The following is a 24321-nucleotide window of genomic DNA, read 5'->3' on the forward strand; positions in this document are numbered from 1 at the left end:
GACCTGCTGCTGCTTTTGCAAATGTGCTTTCATTCAAATTAAGGAATTTTTAAGGGGAATAAAAATAATTCCTGATTCACCTGTGGGACTGCTGTATCCCTGCACCAGCAATCCTCCCAGGCTGAGGTCCAAGTGACAGAGAAAGTCAGCGCCATGGAAAGCAAATCTCTCCTTTCTTGAGAGTGTTAATGGTGTCATATGGAAGTAGGCAGAGAGTTTTATTGCTGTTCCTATCCCTGCAGGCACAAATCTGGTTTTTGAGGAGTCAGTTGTATGGCATAATTAACTGCTTACGGAATATCGGGTGTTAATTACTGGCTGATGGGGAAATGGTGCTGGGGAAGAGCCTGTGATGTGCTCGTGGTGTTCTGGCCTGATTTATGCTGCTGGAAGTTTGGGGTTTGCCTGTGATTCAGTGGAGAAGGGGAGAGAGCCTGGAATTACTGGTAAAACCTAGGGTGAAACGAAGTTTTATAGTGAATCATTCTCTTAAATGTAGCTTCAAATTAATGTGGAAATTTTAGGTACTGTTGGGCATTATCTACGGACCTGATAGTTTAATGATTTAAATACTGCTTTGGACATGTTTTAGCTGCGTCACAGCCTGGTTTTGTAGGGAAATATTATTTCTCCCTTGCTCTTTTGCACGCTAAGTTGACTTCTGAATTAAAGCAAAGAAAGCATATTACATAAATAGGTGAATGCACAGAGAGTTAGTCACTAAGTGCCAAGATTTCTCTGTGCCTCGAGTTGAAAATAAGCCCTGCAATCCCTGTGCTGGTTCACAGTCAAACCTGATGGGAAGAGGTTAGAAAACCAAGACAAAAGTTATGGGGGCAAGTGGGGTTTTTTTGTTGGTTTTGTTTGTTTGTTTTTTTGTTTTGTTTTGTTTTTTTTTTAATTGACTCTTGTCCAGGCTGCAGCATCCTTCAAAAAGGAAAGAAAGGGTGGAAGAAATACATCATACATCTCCCCAAATGTTTCTTGCTCAATGCTGGGTGTTGGGATTTCTTATTCCAAGCAAAGGTTGGTAAAAAGAAGTGCTCTGTGCTGGCGATGCTATTGCTGTTTTCTTCCTTTGCACGGGTGTTCACAGCGCCAGCTTCATTGGGTGTTAGCAAAATGGAAAGTGCTGGTATAAACCAGGCTCCAACACACTAAAAGTTCATTTTAGATTACCTTTAAAAAAATGGGGAGAAAAGTTGACTGCTCTCTTTGCTTATTCAACGTGGTCACAGCTAGCCGTAGCTGAATCATGTCCAGAAATGTCATTTTTGGGACGTGTTTCACCCTGCTATCATATCCCAAAGTGTAACATCCTCAGTGTTTGGGATCTGCTGGCCATTGATAATCATATAACTCTTATACCATCTCTGCTCTCACCCTTGCAGCTTATATACTAAAAGGAAAGGGATATGATCTCTGCTGTGCTGAACTACTCAACATCTGCTACGAGCTGGGTAAATACAGCTCCCACGTCTTTGGGTGCAGCCCTGAGTCTCTGTTATTTCTTCAAACCTTGCTTTAAATTCTGCATTTGGCTACTCCAGAGAGAAGCAGCATCTTCCTCCCAAGAGCCGGGCTTTTTAAACATTTCCCAGGCCATGAGCCGCATCGCAGATGATGCCCCTCTTTCTTCCTATCTCTGATCTGCAACGAGTCAAGCTGCAGAAATGAAGAGTGCTCCTCTTCATCGTCAGAGACAGGCTGCAGACACAGCTTTTCCAAGCTCCTCTTTTGGCTCTTTTTATTAAACATCAGTTTTACGCTCTCTAGTACTATATTTGTACGACTGTACAAATGCTTCCAGGAGCTGTGCAGTCTCCTGGTGCTGGTTTCTTCCTCCCCACACCTTTTCTTTCAAGTGTTAAACCTCACCAAACCTGGCTGTGATAATTTATCTTTCCTTCTTCCTACTCACGCAAGAGCCAGGCAGCTCAAGGTGGTGTTGAAAGGGAGGAGTTGCTCACAGTAGCAAGCTACAACAGGTAAATCTGGACATTGCTCTCCGGTCCTGGGCTCTGAGCGACCGCCTGAGGGGCATCTGTCCCTGTTCTTGCTAGATTTTGGGCTGCCACTTCGCCCTTTGCTGCTGCAGGAGAGCTCCTGGGATGGCTGCAGGATTGCAACGGGCTCTTTCAGCCTGCCGGCCAGGGCAGGAGGCCCTGACTGCAACAGGTTTGCTGTTAAAAATTTGCTGGAGGTCCACCTGCGCACCCATTTTTGGATTAATTGTTGGAGTAAATCCACTTAAGTGGAGCTTTGCTGTTGCTCTCAGCAGCAAAACCAGGCAACAAACTCCGTAAAGGGTTAACGCCGGCCGCTTGTGCCGCTGCTGCCTTTCCTCTAATTGCTCTCTGCTCCTGCCAGGCGGAAGTTGGAGCGAGCAGTTCAAGTTTAAGCCTTGCTCCTGTGCATGTGTACGCTTTTTCGGCTCGGCGGCGGAGGGCGGGAGCCGGCCGGAGCAGAGAGGGTCTGGTGGGCAGCAAGCAAACCCCTCTCGCCGGAGCTACGAGGATGGCTCGAGCCTCCGAGTGCCGAAATTCCCACCTCTATTACTACAGCATCAAATTTGCTCTGTCCACCTATGCCACCCTCTTCTCGGTAGGTGCTCCGGTTGCTTTTCTGTCCTTCCTGGTGTTTCTCCCCACCGTACTACCCCCGTGGGTTGGATTTTACTTTTCAGTGTCCAAATTTCCCCTTCCAAGGTATCAGATCCTTGCGGTAAAACCTGGTGCTGCGAAGCCCCTCGTGCTTGGTGCTAGCTGGGTCCAAACTGGGCAATCTTGGGCGAAACCGCGGGTTTTGGTGGATTTAAGAGCGCCTCCCTGGGAGTGCCCTTCCCCAGAGCCGTTCTTGCAAATCCCTCATGGCAGCGAGTCGCGTTTCAAGGCATTTGGAGCATAAACACACGGAAATTTAATGTTTTCACCGCACAAGCACCCGTCGGGCGATGTTGCCGGCCAGATCCCCCCTGCCTGTCTTGGCCGTTGCCTTTACAGTGTTCAAGCAGGACAAGGCATGAAAGCAGACATTGAGTGGCAGGTATTTTAGCCAGGTTGGTTATTCTAAGAGGAAAAAATAAAGCTTGTTTTTAAGCAGTTTTGAATCATTGAGGCAGCTACAGTCGGGGCGAGGCTTCCCTGGCACCTGGGAGGTGCCAGCACTTGTTGGAGCAGGGGAGGGGAAAGCAAGAAATTCCCTGTCCCTTTAGGGTCTGTGCATCCTCAGTTAATGCACGAGATACGAAGTTAGCACTTTCCTAGGGTTAATCTTGCATAATCCAGTCCATATTTACAGATATTTTCTCCTGAGGTCTAATTAATACTCTTTGCCCTGTGCACAACTGCCTGCTGGGCAAGTATTGTGGTATGCGTATCTAATTGTACAGGTGTAATTGCAGAAATATCTGCGCAAGTTCCCAGGCAGGCTGTGAAAGGTGAACAGGATTACAAGCAGAGTTTGAAAATGCTTTTTATTTCCTTTTTTTTTTTTTTTAATGAATGAGCTCATTGGGAGGGCAGCGCTCACCCTTGCTAGCTGGGGACTGCGAAGCCCGTTGTCTCACTGCGCCGAATGACTTGTGCCCACCCCAGGGCATGAATGTGAATAAGAAAAAAGGAGGGGTTTTTGTACAATATCTCACTGATTTCCTCGTGGCCTGCTGGGTAGGAAGACTCCTGAGGGGAGAGGATACTCGAGTATCTCCCACAGAGTGGCCAGGACTCTCAAGGGACTCCTGCTGCAGCCAGTGAGAGCAAAAAAATCTAGATTTCTTAACCCATTTGTGGCTGCAGTTTGAATTTTTGGGTAAGGATAGCGCAATATTTTTGCTTGCAAAATTAATCTGTGAGAAAACCTTAATTGCTGAGTTTTGCTCGATTTGAGGTTTCCCCAAATGCCTTGAAGCAGCTGTAGGGAGGGGGAGGAGGCGCAGGTTTTTTGCTCCCAATTAATCTGAACCCAGGTTGGGGCTGTGCTTTGCAAATGCAGATTAACAATGGGATGAACCAGCACAGTCTTGATGCTGGATGCTTATCAATTGCTGAGGCATTTTGGGGCGCTCAGTGGGGTATCCTGGTGAGTCCGCCAACAAGAAGAGACTCAATAATTTCCCAGTGACTGGAAAATAACTGCAAAAAAAGTTGCTTTGAATCGCTCCAACCCAGCCTGCCTTCAACCCTGGAACGGTCCTTGAGTGGGGACATTGCTCCATCAAATCCATACGGATCGTGCGGCTCCTGCGAGCTTTTCAGCCGCCTGACCTACTTCTGGCCTCATTTGCACATGTTGCCGTTGTATTAATTCAATGGAGCTACCGAGCCCTTCAAAACCTCGTTAACTAGACGTGACCAGGGCAGGGTTTCACTCTGGCTAAACGCACTCGATAAAAAATGATTGTGTAGGAACTTCTCGCTTGTGTTGCATGAAGGCTTTGAAAATTTACCCCCCCTGAGTAAAAATTTGGTTAAATAAGACTTGAGCTGGTTCACCGTGAAGGATCGAGGAGGGTTATGGTGAGATGCATCATGGTTTTCTAGCATTGGGTTGTCCCAGCCTGCAGAAAGCTGGATCTGGTACCGCTAGATCCTTTCCAGTCCTTTCCTGTAATGAAAGCACTTATTTATAGGTGAGAAAAATCAGTAAGGGAGTGTGGGACAAGCTGGAGAGTGGCTTTAAACCAAACATGGAGCAAAGGGCAGAGGGATTTGAGCATCATGGGTTGGACCAACTGGTTTTATACAGGTAGATTTAATCCTTGTTGTCAAGGACTTGGTAGACTGTAGATTTGAAGTTTTCTTTTAAAAAATAAATGCTTCTTTTCTCCTCTTACTTTTCTCATAAAATTGAAAACTGTTATTTTAATTGACCATTATGAAAGCGTATTTTTTTTCATTCCTACGTACCGTCAGCAGTTAAGCATTACATGATGTATTTAATCGCTGTATTATTAATTTCGTGATTCTATCTTTTAATGACTAAAAGCATTCAGCACTTTCTATATCATGGTTTCTCTCCTGCATGTTACAATAAATCCTTCTGAGGAGGAGCAGGAGTGCCCTTTCTGCTAATTTGAAGACAGACGGATCTTCAAAAGCTGGGAAGAACGATTCTGCTGTGAGCTGGGGATTTGAAAAACAAGAGTTTTGGCCTTAGTTTTGCATCTCTGGTCATCTTGGATGGAGAATGAAGTGATGCCCCATTCCCTCTTCTCCTACCTGGACCAGTGCTCTGACTCATGTAATCTGGCTGCCGGGGTCTGCGTGGGCTTGAAGCCGCTGTCATTGTGACTTTTTGGTGTTCCCGAATAAGGAGAAATTACTGCCTCGCGTTAGCACGGCGTTGACTCATCCAATTAATGCCGTTCACCCTGTAACGAGCCACGTCTCTTGCTTGGCCCTTGGCAGGCTTCGAGGTTGATCTGCTTTGGCTGTGTTAACATCCCCTTGGATTCGTGGTACCTGTTTGCTCTGCTTATGGCTGACATTAACTCCTGGTACTCAGGTCTTTGGGGTCTCGGACAAGGGGAATGTGGCACCTCTTAGGGATTTAGTGGGATTTTTAGGACAGGGTAGGACCATGCGTGTCTCTTGTTAGCACTGGTAGGACTATGCACATCTCTTGTCAGCATCAGGTAGCTGCCTCTGTGCCAAAGCCAAGTCATGCAAGGATGGAGAAGCAATCACAAGCACCAGAGAGCCCGTAGCTCAAAGAGAGTTTTGCAAACTCCCTGTCTCACCTGTGGGTTAGCGGTGAGCTCCAGCCACCCATTCGGCACTCCCCAAGCCCTACCAGCATCATCAGAGCTGTGTATTATATTGATTTCTGTTCATTAATTGCCTTTCATCCCACTTCTTGACCTCCAGGTCCCTAAATGACTCCGTGATCAGTGGGACAGTGATTTCCACCTTTAGCTCTTCTCCTTCCTGGGTCCCCAACTCCCTGCCCCAGCTCTTTCCTTGCCGTTAGATGGAGAAATGCCTGGAGAGAAAAACCAGCGTCTCTGTTATCCCACTAAGAACACATGAAGTTGGACCGAAACAGCTTTGGAAATAGGCTGCAAAGGTGGGTGGGGAAGGGGCTCAGGCAGATCTGCAGCTTCTCAGCAGAGAGAAATGCTCTTTAAATTGTCAGGTTTTGTAGCATCCCTCCAAGGATCAGACTTCCCTGGTTTGTGCTCTGTTGAGTTTTCGCTCTTGTTGTCAGAGCCAATTTGAGGGGGCTGCACAAAAGCCTTGTCACAGTGTGGTGCGACATGTCAGGTCTTCCTGTCTCCATCGGGAAACAGCCCTGCATTTAACCGTGGGTTCGGAGGCTGCTAAAATCCTGGCCGGGGGGAAGAGTTGGTCATAGCAACTTGTATTGGGCTGCAAAATTCAAGTTTGCAATTTTATCTACCCAGGAGTATGGGAGGGAGGGAGGAGAGCATGTCCCAGGGGTCTTTTTTGGGGTGGGAATGGTGGTTGGACGTCCTGGGGTGGCTGCTTGCTGCCCTCTATCCCCTGCCCACTCAGCTCCTACAAACTCCAATACGCACTAAAATCAAGCAGGGCTGAAATTAAAACCGAAGGTGATTTCTTCCCAGCTTGTAAGAGGAGAATTGATGCAGGACGCCTTCGCTGCAAGGTCTGGTGGATTCGCAGCCACCCCCTTGGCTTTCCCCATGGTGGCGGTTCGATCGCGTGGTTATTATCATATAGAAATAGGGTAATCATCCTCTCATTAGAGGGTAAGTGCAGATTTGCTTTTTCTCTTAGATGCGTTGCAGAGCAGTTGTAATTACCAGCTGCTGTCTATCCTGGTGTTTGCACTGTTATTAAGGTGATCATCGGGCAATTAATAAGTAACTACAGAGGATTTACCAGCAAACTTCATTATGTGCCTTGCCATGTCATTGAGTGTGGGTGGTAGAAAAGGGTTGTGATGCCAGGAATCAAAAATATCCATGATGATTGAATTCATATGGCAAAACCAACCCTCCTCCAGAGAAACCCAATGATGGAAACCAGGGCAGCCAGGCTTTGCAAGGGGTGATGCAAACATTTCCTGCTGCTTTTGATGCTCATCTCCGGCCGAAGGGGGATGGGCTGATCAGGTTTTTGATGAAATACATGGATATTCCCCTTGCAGTTTTTTACCGTGCTGCATAGGTCCTGGCAAAGACTTTGATGTCGCCGGTGTGCTCCAAATCCACCATTTTTCACAGAAAAGCTGCTTTTCAGGGAACGCTGGTCTTTCTCCCCAGCTATTTTCCATCCAAATCCCTCTGCCACTCATCTTGGAACAGCATCGTTCCCTGCTCATCGTTCCAAAACTCATTATATTCCAGCGAGCCTTCCTTTGCAATCTGCCTTTGCTGGGAGATGTGCCAGTATATCCATTCCCTTCCTCGAGGTCCATGTTGCTTTGCAAGATGCTTTCTTGTGCTTTAAGCTGCTTTGAGTAGAATGAACTCATTTTTATTTTATTTTTTTTTTTAATCAGAGGGTACTTTTTAGCCAGCAGGGTGTGGAGATGGGCTGGGGTCCAGCCTGCAGCACTAACCCTTAGTGAAGCAGGTTGCAAGGGGTTGGGTGACCTTTTAAACTAGGAGCTAAGCAAGGAAAGAGCCAAGAAATTCAGGTGGATCAGCTCAATATTGGCTTGTTAGTCCCAGGGACTACTTTGAGCTGCTTGGGCATAGATAGCACGCAGCCTTTTCTAAGCCATGAAACCCCAAAAAAGTGATGCAGCGTGGCTTGGGTTGCTGGCAGTATCTGCCCGTACCATGCAGCACTTTTTTCCCCCATTGCACTTGCATTTCCCCATTGCATTTGCATGGCAAATAAGCGGTGCACGCCTCCCTCCAAAAAAGAAGGGTGTTATGCATGGCACTGGTGGGGGTTTTCCCTGACAAAGGGATGGCCCCGGCAATGTTGGGAGGAAGGACCAGCACCGCTCTGCAGCAGCCTCATGCATGCCACGTGCTTTAAATTTTTCAAGGATACTTTTCAGCCCTGGAAAAGCTATTTTTAAGCAATGCACATGTCTGTCCTGAAAACCCTCCTCGGTTTCTCTCCCTTGCTAGCGGGTGAAGCCTGTCCCATGCATGCTGCTTCCTCAGCCCCTCAAGCATCCAGCCCTCAAACCTCCCCCCTCCCAGTTTGCGCTGTGCACTTTCCGTGATCTCTTCCCTCACTCGCTTTGCAGATGGATTAATTAAAGTGGAGAAGGTGATTCTGACTGGCACGCGGGAGGAACGGCGGGGATTAGCGGGGGACGCATGGTGTGCATTAATGTGTACCCCCCGCCTTCAAAGCCAAATGTATTTCCTGGGACACCGTAAAAGAGATAAACATTAAATCAAACCTAATCCCAGCACACCGACCTGATGCTTAAAATAGAGTATAAAGATGAAACTGTGATTAAAAGCCTGTTATCAGAAAGAGGCCTGCCTGTTTAGTTTCAAACAACTAAAGTGTCTGTAAAATATCACAAGTCTAAATTTCACTTTCCGAGAGATTTCAATTCTTTTATAGATGAGATAGAGCCTGGAAGTGGACAGTGATTGATAGACATAAAGTAGCTACAAAAACACACCAGAAATAGTGTCCAGGCAGAGTGGAGAAGATAAAAATCACCCCCCCCCCCGCCAAAAAAGCAAAGATTGTGCATGAAAATTAAGGATTGAATTGTCAGCGTGAATTAACAGGAAGAGTTTGAGCAAACTCATTAGGAGCAATGAAGCCTCTTGGAACGGTGAAAGCAAAGGAAAAAGAGCGAAAAAAGGTTTTTTTCTCCTCTTTGGAGATGTAGGTTTTTGAGCATGGGTTTCTGCGGCCGGGGGCTTTCCCCCAGGAGCCTCCAGCTGTGATTTGGGATGGGGAGGGCTGCAAAAAGCAACGTGAAAAGGGCTCCAGATGCTCCTTGGTTTCTTCGAGGACCTTTTCACGTGTCAGCTTGGCACTGGCTGAGAAGCCGCTCGCCTCCGGCTGTGCCGCAGGGCCGACGGGCGCGATGCGAACGGCTCCTGACAGCACGAAACACTTGGGATCGTGTTGCTGGCTTTGATGTTGAAGGAACTGAAGGGATGCAAACAGCCTTTTTTGGAGCCCTGCTTTATCCTGGCATCGTTAGGCTCTCTTTTTCAATTAAAGCTGCTTCATTGAAGGGGGAGAGAGGGGAGGAAGGTTGTCATAAATAATCCGTTGCTTTTCTTTATGGTACTTTTCATCCAGGGATCAAAAGCTTTTCGTAACGGTGCAGTGAGCTTTGTTTCTGATTGTTGGTGCTGACGTGCGAAGAGAGGGTGAGCGGCTCGCTGTGGGTTTGGGTGCAAGTCGGTGCTCGAGCCAGGTGTAAAATCGATGGAGTGAAATGAGTCGTTTTGGGGATTGTGCTGTCTAAGGGTGGAATTTGGGAGGGTGGGCTGTTGGTGTAAATGACTATAAGCCTTTGGGTCTGTCAAACCCAAGGCAAGGGCCAAGCTGAGCATCCAGACAGACTATAAAGATACAAGCAGGGAGGGGAGAGGAAAAAACTAGCAAAACCTAGCTTAAAGGTGTCCAGCTAGATTGATCATGCTGCAATTATACGTCCCCTTCCCAGCCAGAGTAAGAGCAGCCCAGCATTGAGCAAAGGGGATGTGCCGAGTGCTGACGGCACCGTTTGGGATTGGATGTTTAATGTCCCAGAGTTAGGTGGGTTTTCCTTGGCCATCTGGGACATCTTCCACCTCCTCCTCTCCCTCAAAGCCTCTGCTTTTTCCCCATCGGTGTCTGAATCCCATCCTGTACTTCCCTTGTAGATCCTTGGCCTCGTGATCCTGTGTGTTGGGATTTACGCCGAAGTGGAGAGGCAAAAGCACAAAACCTTGGAAGGGATCTTCCTGGCTCCAGCCATCATCCTCCTCCTGCTGGGCTTCACCATGTTTGCTGTCTCCTTCGTCGGCATGGTGGGGAGCCTCAGGGACAACCGGACGCTGCTGAAGATGGTAAGGCTGTTACTGCACTTTCCGTGCAGCCCTCGGAATGGTCTGGGCGATCTCAAGGAGGAAAATTAATGTATCCTAATGAGTCACCACCATGACTTACAGCAATGGTGTGCCCTTTCTTGGATTTAATTGCTTGTTTGATGTGACTGCTCGGTGTTTTCAGCTTAGCCGTGAAGTCAGCGGAGGGGTAACGGGGAGAGGATATATTTCAATTGCAGAGCTGGCACCCTAATTTCCCTGTTTTCCATGGCTGAATGCCTGCTGACATCTGCGGGAAGCGCTGCTGCCTTCCTCCTGAGGTAACAAGGGCATTATTTTGGGGGCTGAGACCCCATCTCTGGTGGAGCAAAGTCTCCACTGTTAAGTTTATTTTAGCCGCGATGATGCCAATAGAAAACAGTTTTGTTTCCTTTTGCCAGGGAGTTCTTAGCAGAGGGAAAAACTACCTTTGAAGTCTGAACTGGAGGAGATCCAGGACACTAAGGCAAAGCTGTTCACTCCTAACCTGCTTTCCAGGGGTTTTGTCGGTGCGTTGAGCATCTGACCGCCCGTCCTCTCTGCAGCTCATTGCCTGCCCTTGCTCTGGGGTAACACCTCTGCATCCAGTGAGCAGCAAGAGGCTGCAGGGCTTTAGAGGCTGAATTATAAGCCATTCCCCCCATTCAGATGGGTGCGAAGCTCTTTCATCACTCTCAGCCAGGGCCAACGTCTGTCAATGAGCTCTGTGACAGCTCTGTCAGTTCTTCAGCTGAATCCGATGCTCCTTCGGTGAAGAAGTTGCTTTCGGATGAATAATCTGTGCTGGTCCATGGAGCCTTCCTGCCGGCGTGCGTGTGCCTTGCATGCTAACAGTTTGCATAACACCTTCATCTCCCATGGTTTGGGTTGATTGGTTTATTAAAATCAAACACTCTGGGTAGCTAGCACTCCCTTGTACTGGCTTGCAATATTGCTTTTGAAAATTGCTCAGCATTTGCATTTCCAATTAATACAGATGGGAGCCCAGATCAGAAAACCTATACTGTCTTTGCTTCTGCATGAGCAGATGAAATTATCATTGCTTTTCGGTACGTCTGGTTTTGCCACCTGTAATAGGTGGTTGTCTGCGTTGCATTTGAAAAGGTTGCAGGGATCAAAGCTGTGCAGTTATACCTCTAACATATAACCCTCTTTTTCCTGTCCATCAAAGCAACTGGGAAAGCTCTGTATTTCTTTGCAGTCAAAGCCCAGAAAATATTTTTCTGCCAAAGCTGAAGTTATGTTGCTTGTGGAGAACATTTCATCTTCTTTTTCATTTGTCTGCTTTTAAAGCTATACGGTATGGTGTTCATTCTACCTAGGCTTATTCCAAAGAAGGATAAGTACTTCAAATTTCCGATAATATTTTTATTTCTGCGCTAATACTTATGAATCACAGTTAATACTCTGTTTCCACAACCCGGACTGAATTTGGAAGTGGAAAATTGACACATCAGAGGGTAGGAAATCTCATCCTTGGGGTGACCCAGGGCGACAGAAACCTAAGCTCATTAACTGTGTTTCACAGGTTGTCGGCTGAATCAATTTTGCAATGGGCACAGCTGAGAAAAAGAAATAATCCTGCCCATTTGGGTTGGCTTTTTCTCTTCATGGATATAAGCAGCTTCACGCCTGCCATGTGGAATAAGTAAAGCAATACAATGTATTGGGTCTGGCTGAGATGGAGTTAATACTCCCCATGGCAGCCCTCATAGCACTGTGCTCTGCATCAGTAGCTAGAAAGGTGTTGATAGCACACCAGTGTTTTGGCTACAGCTGAGCAATGCTGGCACAGCATCAAGGCTGTCTCTCCAACATTTTTGCCCCCCCCCCAATGGCAGGCTGGGGCAGGGCAAGATCTTGGGAGGGGACATAACCAGGACAGCTGACCTAAACCAACCAAACAGATATTCCATACCATATGACGTCAGCTCAGATATAAAAGCTAAGTAAAGGGAGACGGAAGAGGGGGGGCATTTTGTCTTCCGGAGCAACCACTACGCGTACTGAAGCCCTGCTTCCCGAGAAGTGGCTAGACATCGTCTGCTGATGGGAAGTAGAGAATAACATCATTTGTTTTTTTCTTTGCTTTCGCGCGCGCAACCTTTGCTATCACTTTATTAAACTGTCCTTATCTTGACCCACGAGCCTTTTGTTATATTTTCTTCCCCCCGTCCAGCTGAGGAGGGGGAGTGATAGAGCGGCTTTGGTGGGCACCTGGCATCCAACCAGGGTCAACCCACCACAGTCCTTTTTGGCGCCCAACGTGGGGCACGACAACGGCAGTTTTGCATTAAGTGTTCTATAGCTAGTTATTAAGTGGCAAGCTCCTGTGCAGGTCACGGAGCTTGTTAGCTGCTTGCTTATCTCTAGCTTGCTGAGTTTGGGAACATGTTAATGCAAATAATGGCTGCGTGCTTTGTCCTGGCACTGATGGCTTTGTTTTGCTGTGGTAGCTATCTTGTGGGGAGAGAAGAAGAAGAAGAGGAAAGGCTTGATCTAGAAGCTGGTCCTTCGGTAAGGAAATTGGAGGAAGGAGTGAGGGAACTTAAACAGGAAGCGGAAACTACCCGGTCCCTGACGTCCTCAGAACTTCGGGACTTGCGGAAAGATTACAGCCGCCAGCCAGGTGAGCGGATTGCTGCCTGGCTGCTCCGATGCTGGGATAATGGGGCTGATAGTCAGCAACTGGAAGGCAAGGAAGCCCAACAGCTGGGATCCCTCGCTAGAAACCGGGGAATTGAAAGAGGAATTGGAAAAGAGGCAGCAGTTTGCAGTCTCTGGAGCCGGCTTCTCTCAAGTGTGAGGGCAAGATATCCATTCAAGGAAGATCTTGTGAATTCCTCAGAAAAGTGGACTACCGCAGATGAAGGCATCCAGTACCTGAGAGAGTTAGCGGTGGTGGAAGTCATCTACAGTGATCTAGATGATGAGGAAGTCTCCAAAGATCCAGAGGATGTCCTGTGCACACGGGCCATGTGGCGAAAGGTGATTCAAGGTGCCCCAGCATCGTATTCTAACAGCTTGGCAGCAATGTATTGTCCAGATATGGAAACACCAACTGTGGAGAAAGTGTCGTCTTGGCTCCAAAACTTTGAGGAAAATCTCTGTGTTTCCTCATCCCTACAGGACAGTGCCTTGGCTGTTAGGGATGCTCCAAGAAATCAGTCCTCTCCTACCCCAGTCAGAGGGAAAGGGAGCCTAAGGCGTATGCCACGTGGTACACTCTGGTTCTTCCTGCGTGACCAAGGGGAGGACATGAGGAAGTGGGATGGTGAACCCACCTTTAAGCTGGAAGCCCGTGTGCGTGAACTGAGAGGGAAGACAGCTGTTAAGAAGGGGTCACCCAAGAAGAAGGCTGTCAGCGTAGTTGCTGTAGAGGCCCAAGAAAGCACTCAGCGATCCTCCAGGCATAGAAGAACTGAAACTACCTCCCTTGATTCTGGTGAGGGGACTTCTGGTCTGGTACCGCAAGGATCGGACAGTGAATATTCTGATGAGGAACAGCAATAGAGGGTCCCTGCCTTCGGCCAGGAGGAGGAAAGGGATGACCGGATATACTGGACTGTGTGGATTCGATGGCCTGGCACATCAGACCCACAGAAGTATAAGGCTTTGGTAGACACTGGTGCACAGTGTACACTGATGCCATCAGGATACAGGGGCACGGAACCCATCTGGATCTCTGGAGTGACAGGGGGATGCCAAGAATTGACTATACTGGAGGCTGAAGTGAGCTTGACAGGGGACAAGTGGGAAAAGCACCCCATTGTGACCGGCCCAGAGGCCCCTTGTATCCTTGGCATTGACTACCTCAAGAGAGGGTACTTCAAGGACCCAAAGGGGTACCGATGGGCTTTTGGTGTAGCCACTGTAAATGCAGAGAAGATCAAACAGCTATCTACTCTGCCTGGCCTCTCGGAAGATCCCTTCATTGTGGGATTGTTGCAAGTTGAAGAACAACAGGTGCCAATCGCTACCAGGACGGTGCACCGTCGGCAATATCGGACAAACCGAGACTCCCTGGCTCCCATCCATGAGCTGATTCATCACCTAGAGAGCCAAGGAGTCATCAGCAAGACTCATTCACCTTTTAATAGTCCTATATGGCCAGTGCAAAAGTCTGATGGAGGGTGGAGGTTAACAGTAGATTATCGCGGCCTGAATGAAGTGACACCGCCACTGAGTGCTGCTGTACCAGACATGTTAGAGCTCCAATATGAACTGGCATCAAAGGCAGCCACGTGGTATGCTACAATTGATATTGCCAATGCATTTTTCTCCATTCCTTTGGCAGCAGAGTGCAGGCCACAGTTTGCTTTCACATGGAGAGGCGTCCAATACACCTGGAATCGACTGCCCCAGGGGTGGAAGCACAGTCCTACCATTTGTCATGGATTAATCCAAACAGCACTGGAACAAGGCGAAGCCCCTGAACATTTACAATACATAGATGACATCATCGTGTGGGGCAATGAGGCAGAAGAAGTGTTTGAGAAGGGGAAAAGAATAATTCAGATTCTTCTGAAAGCTGGTTTCGCCATAAAGAAAAGCAAGGTCAAGGGACCTGCACAGGAGATTCAGTTCTTGGGAATAAAATGGCAGGATGGACGCCGTCATGTCCCTATGGATGTGGTTAACAAGATAGCATCTATGTCTCCACCAGCTAACAAGAAAGAAACACAAGCTTTCCTAGGCCTTGTGGGGTTCTGGAGAATGCATATTCCAGGTTACAGTCAGCTTGTGAGCCCTCTCTATCGAGTAACGCGGAAAAAGAACTATTTTGAATGGGGCCCTGAACAACAACAAGCCTTTGAGCATATCAGACAAGAAATAGCTCGTGCAGTAGCTCTTGGGCCTGTCCGGACAGGACCAGATGTGCAAAATATACTCTACACTGCAGCTGGGGATCATGGTCTCACCTGGAGCCTGTGGCAGAAAACACCAGGAGAAACCCGAGGTCGACCATTAGGGTTTTGGAGCCGGGGGTACCGAGGATCAGAAGCCCACTACACCCCGACTGAAAAAGAGATACTAGCAGCATATGAGGGGGTTCGAGCCGCTTCAGAAGTTGTTGGTACAGAAGCATATCTCCTCTTGGCACCACGATTGCCCGTGCTACACTGGATGTTCAAAGGAAACATCCCCTCTACACATCATGCAACCAGCGCTACATGGAGTAAGTGGATAGCATTGATCACGCAACGGGCTCGACTGGGGAAATCTAACCGCCCAGGAATTCTGGAAGAGATCATGGACTGGCCAGAAGGCAGAGATTTTGGAGCATCACCTGAGGAGGTGGCTCGTGCCCAAGAGGCACCACCATATAATGAGTTACCAGAAGACGAAAGGTGTTATGCTTTGTTTACTGATGGATCCTGTCGTGTGGTAGGGAACCATCGGAAGTGGAAAGCTGCTGTGTGGAGTCCCACACGCCAAGTCGTTGAGGCCACTGAAGGAGAAGGCGAGTCAAGTCAGTTTGCAGAAGTGAAAGCCATCCAACTAGCCCTAAACATTGCTGAACGAGAAAAATGGCCGGTACTCTACCTCTATACTGACTCCTGGATGGTGGCTAATGCCCTATGGGGGTGGCTACAGCAGTGGAAGAAGACCAATTGGCAACGCAGGGGTAAACCCATCTGGGCAGCAGCATTGTGGCAGGACATTGCTGCCCGTGTAGAACACATAACTCTAAGGGTACGTCATGTAGATGCTCACGTGCCCAAAAGCCGTGCCACTGAAGAACATCGAAATAATGAACAGGTAGACAAGGCTGCCAAAATAGAAATAGCTCAGGTGGACCTGGACTGGGAGCGTAAAGGTGAGCTATTTGTAGCTCGATGGGCCCATGAGACATCGGGACATCTAGGGAGAGATGCAACATATAGGTGGGCTCGTGATCGAGGGGTGGACCTGACCATGGAGGCCATTACGCAGGTCACTCATGAATGTGAAACATGTGCTGCAATCAAACGAGCTACCAGAGTAAAGTCTCCCTGGAACAGAGGGCGGTGGCTGGGTTTTCGATATGGCGAGGCCTGGCAAATTGACTACATTGGACCACTGCCGCGAACACGCCAAGGCAAGCGCTACATACTCACCATGGTGGAAGCAACTACTGGTTGGCTAGAAACATATCCTGTAAACCATGCCACCGCCCGAAACACCATCTTAGGCCTCGAAAGGCAAATTTTATGGCGACACGGTACCCCAGAAAGAATTGAATCAGACAATGGGACTCATTTCCGAAATAACCTCATAAGCTCCTGGGCAAAGAAACATGGCATTGAGTGGGTGTACCACATACCCTATCACCCGCAAGCATCTGGGAAAATTGAGAGATATAATGGACTGTTGAAGACTATGCTGAGAGCGCTAGGCAATGGGACATGGAAGCATTGGGATACAAATTTAGCAGAAGCCACTTGGCTAGTTAACACCAGAGGATCTGCTAACCGTCCTGGTCCTGCCCAAACAAAACCCCTACATACTGTGGGAGGAGATAAGGTCCCCGTAGTGCACATGGGGAAGTGGCTGGGGAAGGCAGTGTGGATTGCACCTCCCATGGGAAAAGGCAAACCCATTCGTGGGATTGTCTTTGCTCAGGGACCTGGGTGTACTTGGTGGGTAATGCGGAAGGATGGGGAGACCCAGTGTGTGCCTCAAGGACATTTAACCTTGGGGGAAAAATAATCTGTGATGTGAGTTGTATGTTGTAGGAAGTAATGTAGCAGGAATGACCTGAACTGCAGAAGAGTGAACTTCGCAAGGAACCAGACAAGTGCATCAGTGACCCAAACCAAGCTGGTGTTGGGGCCCAACGATCGAACATACTGCTTCTCCTGTCCTGACCACTCATCTTGATGGATGGGGCTCAAGTCATAACCTGTATGTGAACATCAGGAAGAGTGGAAGAAGCCCATGGAATATCTATCTCTTAAAGGACAGGGGATAGTAATTAATAAGAATGTATAAATCCGTACGTTGGGTATAAAAGTGGTTTAAGTATGTAGTCTCAGTTGTAAGTGTTGGTGAGAAAGGATTTCAGTAATGAGAATTAAATACAATAGTATGGTTAGAAGATATCTGTATTAAGTTATGTGGAACCTGAGCAGGACGCAAATGGTATGGAATAAGGGGTGGAGATTGTATTGGGTCTGGCTGAGATGGAGTTAATACTCCCCATGGCAGCCCTCATAGCACTGTGCTCTGCATCAGTAGCTAGAAAGGTGTTGATAGCACACCAGTGTTTTGGCTACAGCTGAGCAATGCTGGCACAGCATCAAGGCTGTCTCTCCAACATTTTTGCCCCCCCCCCAATGGCAGGCTGGGGCAGGGCAAGATCTTGGGAGGGGACATAACCAGGACAGCTGACCTAAACCAACCAAACAGATATTCCATACCATATGACGTCAGCTCAGATATAAAAGCTAAGTAAAGGGAGACGGAAGAGGGGGGGCATTTTGTCTTCCGGAGCAACCACTACGCGTACTGAAGCCCTGCTTCCCGAGAAGTGGCTAGACATCGTCTGCTGATGGGAAGTAGAGAATAACATCATTTGTTTTTTTCTTTGCTTTCGCGCGCGCAACCTTTGCTATCACTTTATTAAACTGTCCTTATCTTGACCCACGAGCCTTTTGTTATATTTTCTTCCCCCCGTCCAGCTGAGGAGGGGGAGTGATAGAGCGGCTTTGGTGGGCACCTGGCATCCAACCAGGGTCAACCCACCACACCAATGTGCAAGACATCAAACACAATAACACTTGCATCCCTTTTGGCTAGGATATAAGAAAGGGGATGTTTGTCGCGTGTGTCAAAATACGTTGTATTTCTGAGTGGTGGGTTTTTAGGGTTGCTCAAGGCTCCTCACCTGCCTTTAGTTGGCTGCAAAGAGCACAATTGGCCCAATACTACATTAATTATCTATTTTCTGGGCGCAGATAAATTAAGTGGTATTTCATAGAATCATTTAAGTTGGAAAGGACCTTTAAGATCGTCAAGTCCAACCATTAACTGAACACTGCAAAGTCCACTACTAAACCATGGATCCACTTAATCACGATCCATTTCTGATAATGGATCCAGCCTAATTCCCACTCTCGGAGCTGCAACGCTGTTTCCCCCATGGATATATTCAGCTTGATGGGCATCAGCATGAGGAGGAGAGCACAACAGCAGTGAAGCATTTGGGAAATGCTCTGGATGGTGAGATAAATGAGGGTGTTCCTTGCACACGCACTGCACAGTCACACAAATATGGGAGGTATTGGTGGTCTGCATGGAGGTGAAAATCGTAATGCTGCCTCTTCTTGTAGGAAATAACATTGCAAGTTCATAGCAGACAAAAAATGCACTTAAAGAGCATCTCTAAGAGCCCGGGCCACGAGCGTGGGTTTGTTTGCATGTCCACTTCTGGCTTGCTCTGCCACCTTGGATGAGCCATGGTAGACTTGCCCACTCAAAGGGGTTGCAGGTCTGTATGGAGGCAACCCTGGATTAGTGTTTTCCTGGTGGAGATGCAGCTTATCCCAGCAAAAGTGCTTTATCCGTCTATCTTAGAACAGTTCCGCAGTGAGACTGGGCTGCACTGGAAGACCAATGCTGCTGGCATGATTTTATGGCACTGAATTACTTAATGCTTTCTTGTGCTCTTACCTGCTTGTGGACATATTGGCAAAACTATACTGTCAAGCCTGGACTTCTCCATTGTGTTTATATTCAAATTGTCTGTGAAATGCATTATTAGTCTTTCCATCCATCACTCAAAAATGGGTGCTCATACCAGGAATTCATAGAGGGTTTCACTGTGGGACGTCCTCTCTTGTGCAGCAGCCTCTTGAGGCATGGGAGACTGGGAGTTGCTTTCATTTGTAGAAGTGTTTCACACCGGTTTTCTACTGAATTTTACTGGGAAAACTCTTGAAAAGACATTATTGGTTAGTGGGTTTTGTAATCTGTTCACCTTGAGGGGGAATCGGGTGGTATGGGGACGATGGAGAAGGGAGCTCTGCCCCATGAACCCCAAAACCAGACTCAGGACAGACCCTGGAGACTGTATCATGAGACAGCATAAAAATGCATATATTGATGCTGATGGATAATCAATGCATGAATCCCTTTGGGCTTTTAGGATCTTGTGTGTGCAGATGTACTGCAGCTGCTCGAATGCCTGCACACACATTTTCAGGGAACCCAAGCTAAGAAAGAGCACAAAACTGCCCCGAACTTCAAATCACTAATAAAAATTGACTTGTCTCTTCATCTAAAAATATGTCTTGTTAATCTGGAGAGCAAGCAATAAATTCCTCTTTATTTAGGAGAAAATACTTCAGTGCCCTACAAAAATTCATCAGATAGCACTTGATGTTAATAACCTTTTTTTTTTTTTTTTTTTTTTTACACAAAATGCAGTGGGTGTAGGTGCAGGTGTGTATGTGCTTGTTAAATCCTCATTCATCTCGGTCGCTTGCTGCTGACAGATGGATTTTTATTTTCCTTAGCCCCCTGGAAAAAAATCGACCAATGTTTCTCTTAGGCAAAACAGTTAGGAAAGCCACCCAGCTCCTAAATCTGGTACTTGATCTATTATTCCAATATCCCCCCTGCAAAGTACCACAAATTACATTTTGGTTTTAATCTTTTCCTTATCAATCTTACTCTCTCCAGTCATTACCTGTAATTATCATGCACAACCACACAACTCATAAGCCAGATTATCATGTCTTTAGTGTCTTCTCTAATAACCCAAGCAAAGTCTGTTCAATAAAGCCACCGCCTGACTGCAATTCTCAGCTCAAGTTTATGAGACAAATAACAAGCAAGACCTGGGGATTTTAGCGGCTGGTGTATGTAATCGGTATTATGAAGACTGGCATTTTATAGATGGGTTAAGAGTTTCCATTTGGAAATCAAGTTTCTTCTGTCACCATTAACATTTGCAAGGCTTGAAGAACTGCACATTGTCTGATGAAGATGGCTTGCCTTTGCTTTGAGGGAGTTCAGGGTGATTTAGCAAATAGACTGTAAAAATCAATATTTCTCTTGCTCAATTCAATGGCTGGGGGGAGCTGGGATGGCTTGGTTTAGGAACTAGAAATGCAATGGGACAGGCTGCTCTGGCAATGGGGTTTTGCAGTTGAATATGCCCAAATTGGCTTCTCTTCATGGGTTTCTTTTAGAACTGTTCTTGCAAGAAACGTATCATTTCTTACACAGTATCTCCTACCTGGGGGCTTGGGATCCGTGTCTTCATCCCATGGATATTTTAGCTTCCAAAAAGTCAGTAAAGCCCTGAATTTTCACAGGTGGTTTCAACAGAGTTTCATTTATTTTATGCAGAATGAGAGAGAGATGAGGGTCCAGGCAGGCCAAGAAATCCAGCTTTCCCATTTTTTTTTCCGTTTGGTGAGCTTTTCGGGTTCCTCATTTCCTGCCTTGGGTTTGCCAAAATTTGTCACCCATGGCAGAATTTGACCTTGAGTTTGTGGCAGTGAGAGATCAGCTGCTGCTGCAGCTCTTTGGGCCTTTTGCAGGTGTTATATATCTATATATAAATATATAACCAGCATAAATATATATAAATACTCATATGTAAAAAAAATGTATATTTATATCTATACTGCTATTTCCAAATGTCAGCAGCAGCAAGATGTGAAAAGCAAACTCTGACAACCACCACCAGCTTTGCCATTTATTTTATTTGCAATTTTGTATTTTTATTCTCAAGGTCGACCCACGATGCAACTTCCCGAGCTGGGCTTGAAATGTGCCTTCCCCTCCCTCTCCAGCCCCTGATTGCACGTGTAAATAGAGAGATTAAATGCTGGAAAATGGCAGATATGTCAGGTTTGAAGAGGGGAGCGAGTACGGCTGCGGGGAAATGGTTGGCAATCACAGAACTATTGTGTGGATGGAGAATTGTCCTTCTCCTGGGAAGATTAATTCACCCTCGAAGAGAGTCAGCTACTACAGTGATTTGGAGCTTGGGGTCCCTGAATAAAAGCAATCAGAATAACGCACGTGTGAAGGAGCACTTTGAGGTCTGAACTGGTCCAAGCAGCTGGGTTTTTTTCTGATTGTGCGGAGAAAGGGGCCAAAATTAACACGGAAAACCTCTATTACAGTGATGCCATATAAAGCATCCCTCTGCTACATCACCAGCGCTACTTCGTTACCCCATAGCAGCCACTTAAAATCAGTTTTAAGTCAGAGGAGGCGAAAATACCAGTAAGTAGCACCTTCCCCTTATTGTTCTTCTGTGCTCAGAAGAATTGGGTGAAATAGTTTAAAAAAGAGTAAATGTTTTGTGGGTGCATTGCTTGCACTTAAGCCACTTGGATATTTGACTCGGGTGAATTCCTCGTGGGTTTGTGGTGCTGGAAAACCTCTTGGTTGAGAGCAGAGGATTTGCACGGGGTGCCCAGCTCATCCATTTACTCCAGGGCATGTTTGCCTCCAGGCCAACAAAAAGAAATAATCCCTTGAATATTTGCAGTAGAAAGGCAAATTTCCAAGACCAGAGGGCTTGGCAAAGGCATTGGGATGAACCAAAAGGCTCAGCGTGATCCCCTGAGCATGGCGAGCTTGGTGGTTGGAGGAATTTGGGGTGAACTTGGGCTGGCCTGGGTTTGCAAGGTTTGCAGCTGATGGCTGGAGGTGAGTTCTTCTGTCTCTGCGTGAGGGAGAACTGGGTGGTTTAGGATGCAGTGAAAAAAATGGGGTATTTATGGGCAATATGGAGATTCCCTTCCAGAAAAAATTAAAGCAATTTCCAGCTGAAATAGCATTTCACCAGCAGCTCCTTTAGGCTGTTTTTTGGCTATTTCTGCCCTCTTAGAGGATGAAGAAGGGGAAAGAGTTGCCCCTTCTGCTCTAGCCACAGCAAGAAACCCTGCCACGTGGTTTTTCCCATCGGCAAGATGCAGGTTTTGGAGAAGCGGTTGTGGGTTTTGGTTGCAAAAGATGCAGGTTTTGGAGGTCAGGTGCATCCGACCTCCACCAAAGCGCAGAGTATTATAAACCAGGGCAACATCGATCTCTGGGCTGGCAGCCCTCGGTGGGTCTGGCAGGGTGGTGTGATGAATATCACGCGTCAAGCGCAGTGGAAAACTTGATAAATAAAAGGCTTCCTCTGGTTATAGGTTTGCATGAGAAACAAAGCTGCATTTCTGTGTTCGAACTCATCCAGGGTTATAATCGCTGCTGCGAAGGAGGTCACGAGGCTTTTTTCCACTTGCTTTTGTCTGCTTGCAGGGAAATTTTAGGTTAATTTGAGGATGCTTTCTGCAAAGCATCACTAAAAAAAAACCCATTTCTCTTTCTGCTTCCTGGGGACTAGGCTGGGGTCCAGAGTCCGCTGCTCCGGGGCAGGCTCAGCTCCCTGCATTGGCAATGAAGATTTTTCTCTGGATAGTACGATATCAGCAGGTTTCGATGGTGCCGCTTTAACTCTCCAAAAAACAAATTCCTAATAATTAGCACACAAATAAGAGCCTGCTGGAAAAAAGCAATTGAAGAAACTCCTTCCTGCAGAGGTTTGCTTGGGGATCTGCATATATTTCTTTTTTCTGCCTAAGCCTGCTGATTATATAGCACGCTCTGATTACAGGGTCTCTAAACAAAAACACCACTTTCTTGATTTTTTTCTGCTTAGCCGCGCAGAGGGGTGGATAAATGAGGAGGGCCTGACATTTGCGCAGCAGCAAGCATTCGGGATTGCTGGGGGAACTGAAAGCATCCCAGACTTGGGAGCAAAGGCTTTGAGCGAAAAGAGGAGAGTCCCAGCTTTGTGCTAGGGACCAGATCCGATGGGAAAGGGCTTTGGAGCAGGCGGGTACCGATGCTTCCCTTGGGCAGCCTTTCGTGCTCCCTATTTGCGTAACAAGCATCCGCAGCCTTCTCCTGGGTGAGACGGATCTGCAAACCCTCTAACACCCAAATCCCCCCAAAATACAGTGAGAAAAAGCCTTGCAGGGAACCTCCAGCACTTTTTACCCAGCTCTCTGTGACTAATTTGCTCTCCTTTAAATCTGTGGTTTTAAAGCTTTTTTAATTGTTATTATTTCATTTGCTTGAGACAAAGTAGGAAACCCCAGGGCAGCAGAAGTGGCTTTGTGCAAGAAATTGTGGCTGATCTCCCCCGTTAAGTGTTGCTCACCTCTTGGCTGGGGCTTTTTAATCACCGCAACGTGCTTTAAATGGGGATTTGCTTGGCCCAGGTTTGGCTCTGAGGGAGAAGAGGAGGCTGCAGCCCTGGGAGAGTTAAGGAGTCTTTTGCCACGCTGATTATCAGCACTTTCATGCTGAATTTCTTGCAGCGTCCCCCATTCATCATCTTTCCAGGAGCGGTTTGGGAAGGTTTTGCGAGCAGCAGAAAACATACTTTATTCTTCCTGAGCCTCATATGTTGAGCATCGTCAGCAATCTCCCAGCATGTTGCACTTCTATCCTTGGTGTTCACCCCTTTCTTTTTAATCTCATCATTAAATTAGCCGTTACAATAATAACAGTCATCCTTGCAGTGCATTAGTGGGGCTTCAGAGCTTCTGGAAAGCCCAATAAAGGACTGACGTTACAAAATCCTTCCAAAAATCCTCCAGGCGTAGATTATTTATGGACATCTCTGGAGTTACTTATGTTCTCAGTATGAATTTTTAGTAGATAAAAGTTATATCTCATGCTGCATTTCTACTCCCTAGAGGGAACTGCTGGTGGTTCCCCAGCATTCCTCAAAGTCACTGCTACCCATTGCACGATGAAAGGGTGCTGGTGAGCACCCGAGTAAGACTGAGGAGAGGTTTTTGTAAAGTATGAGATGATATTGAAAGCATCCAAGTGGTTTAATCTGTATTAGGAGTTTCCAGTGAATTGCCTGGTGCTCATTAAAGGATTAAGCTGATTGCACCATTGAAATATCTTTCCTGATTGGGGGGAAAGCAACAGGTACAGAGGTCTTTGGAAAGAGGTGAAATTTGATTGCTTGGCCCTCAAACTCTGAAATAAATTAGATTTGAAAGGCGCCATTGCTCATGGAACTGGATGGAAGGGGGGTTCTAAGAGGTGACATCCATCCTGGTTCATAAAACCCCTCCTTTTCTTTGGGTTTTTGGGAACATGAGCATGTTCTAACTGCAGCATCGATCCTGGTCTTGAGATGGGAGAGGAGGGTAGCAGGACTATAGCTGAGGAAGGCTTAACAGCAGCCAAAAATGGAGCCAGCTGCAGGCTATAAAAGCCCAAAGGGGGAAAAAGGGGGAGTTCTAGCAGGTCTGGGGAGAAGATTTGGTCTTCAAAGGAGCAGAGTAGGCATCTGTGGGACTTGGTGGAGGTAG

The 24321-nt window shown here is 47.1% G+C and overlaps 1 protein-coding gene across 2 annotated transcripts in view; it reads left to right on the top strand.

Moving 5' to 3' along the window:
* The first annotated feature begins 2231 nt into the window (after nucleotides 1–2231).
* Nucleotides 2232–24321, top strand: part of LOC104319163 (tetraspanin-15) — a 50885-nt gene continuing 28795 nt past the window's right edge. Inside the window, exons 1-2 of one of the 2 annotated variants that reach the window (XM_069801146.1) lie at nucleotides 2232–2604; nucleotides 9788–9973. In XM_069801146.1, coding sequence (XP_069657247.1) covers nucleotides 2518–2604; nucleotides 9788–9973 — 273 coding nt within the window. In that variant the 5' untranslated portion in view covers nucleotides 2232–2517. The remainder of the gene's footprint in view (nucleotides 2605–9787; nucleotides 9974–24321) is intronic. The other variant, XM_009920782.2, reaches the window with a different exon arrangement.

Source organism: Haliaeetus albicilla, chromosome 13 (assembly GCF_947461875.1).
Source record: "Haliaeetus albicilla chromosome 13, bHalAlb1.1, whole genome shotgun sequence".
NCBI lineage: Eukaryota > Metazoa > Chordata > Aves > Accipitriformes > Accipitridae > Haliaeetus > Haliaeetus albicilla.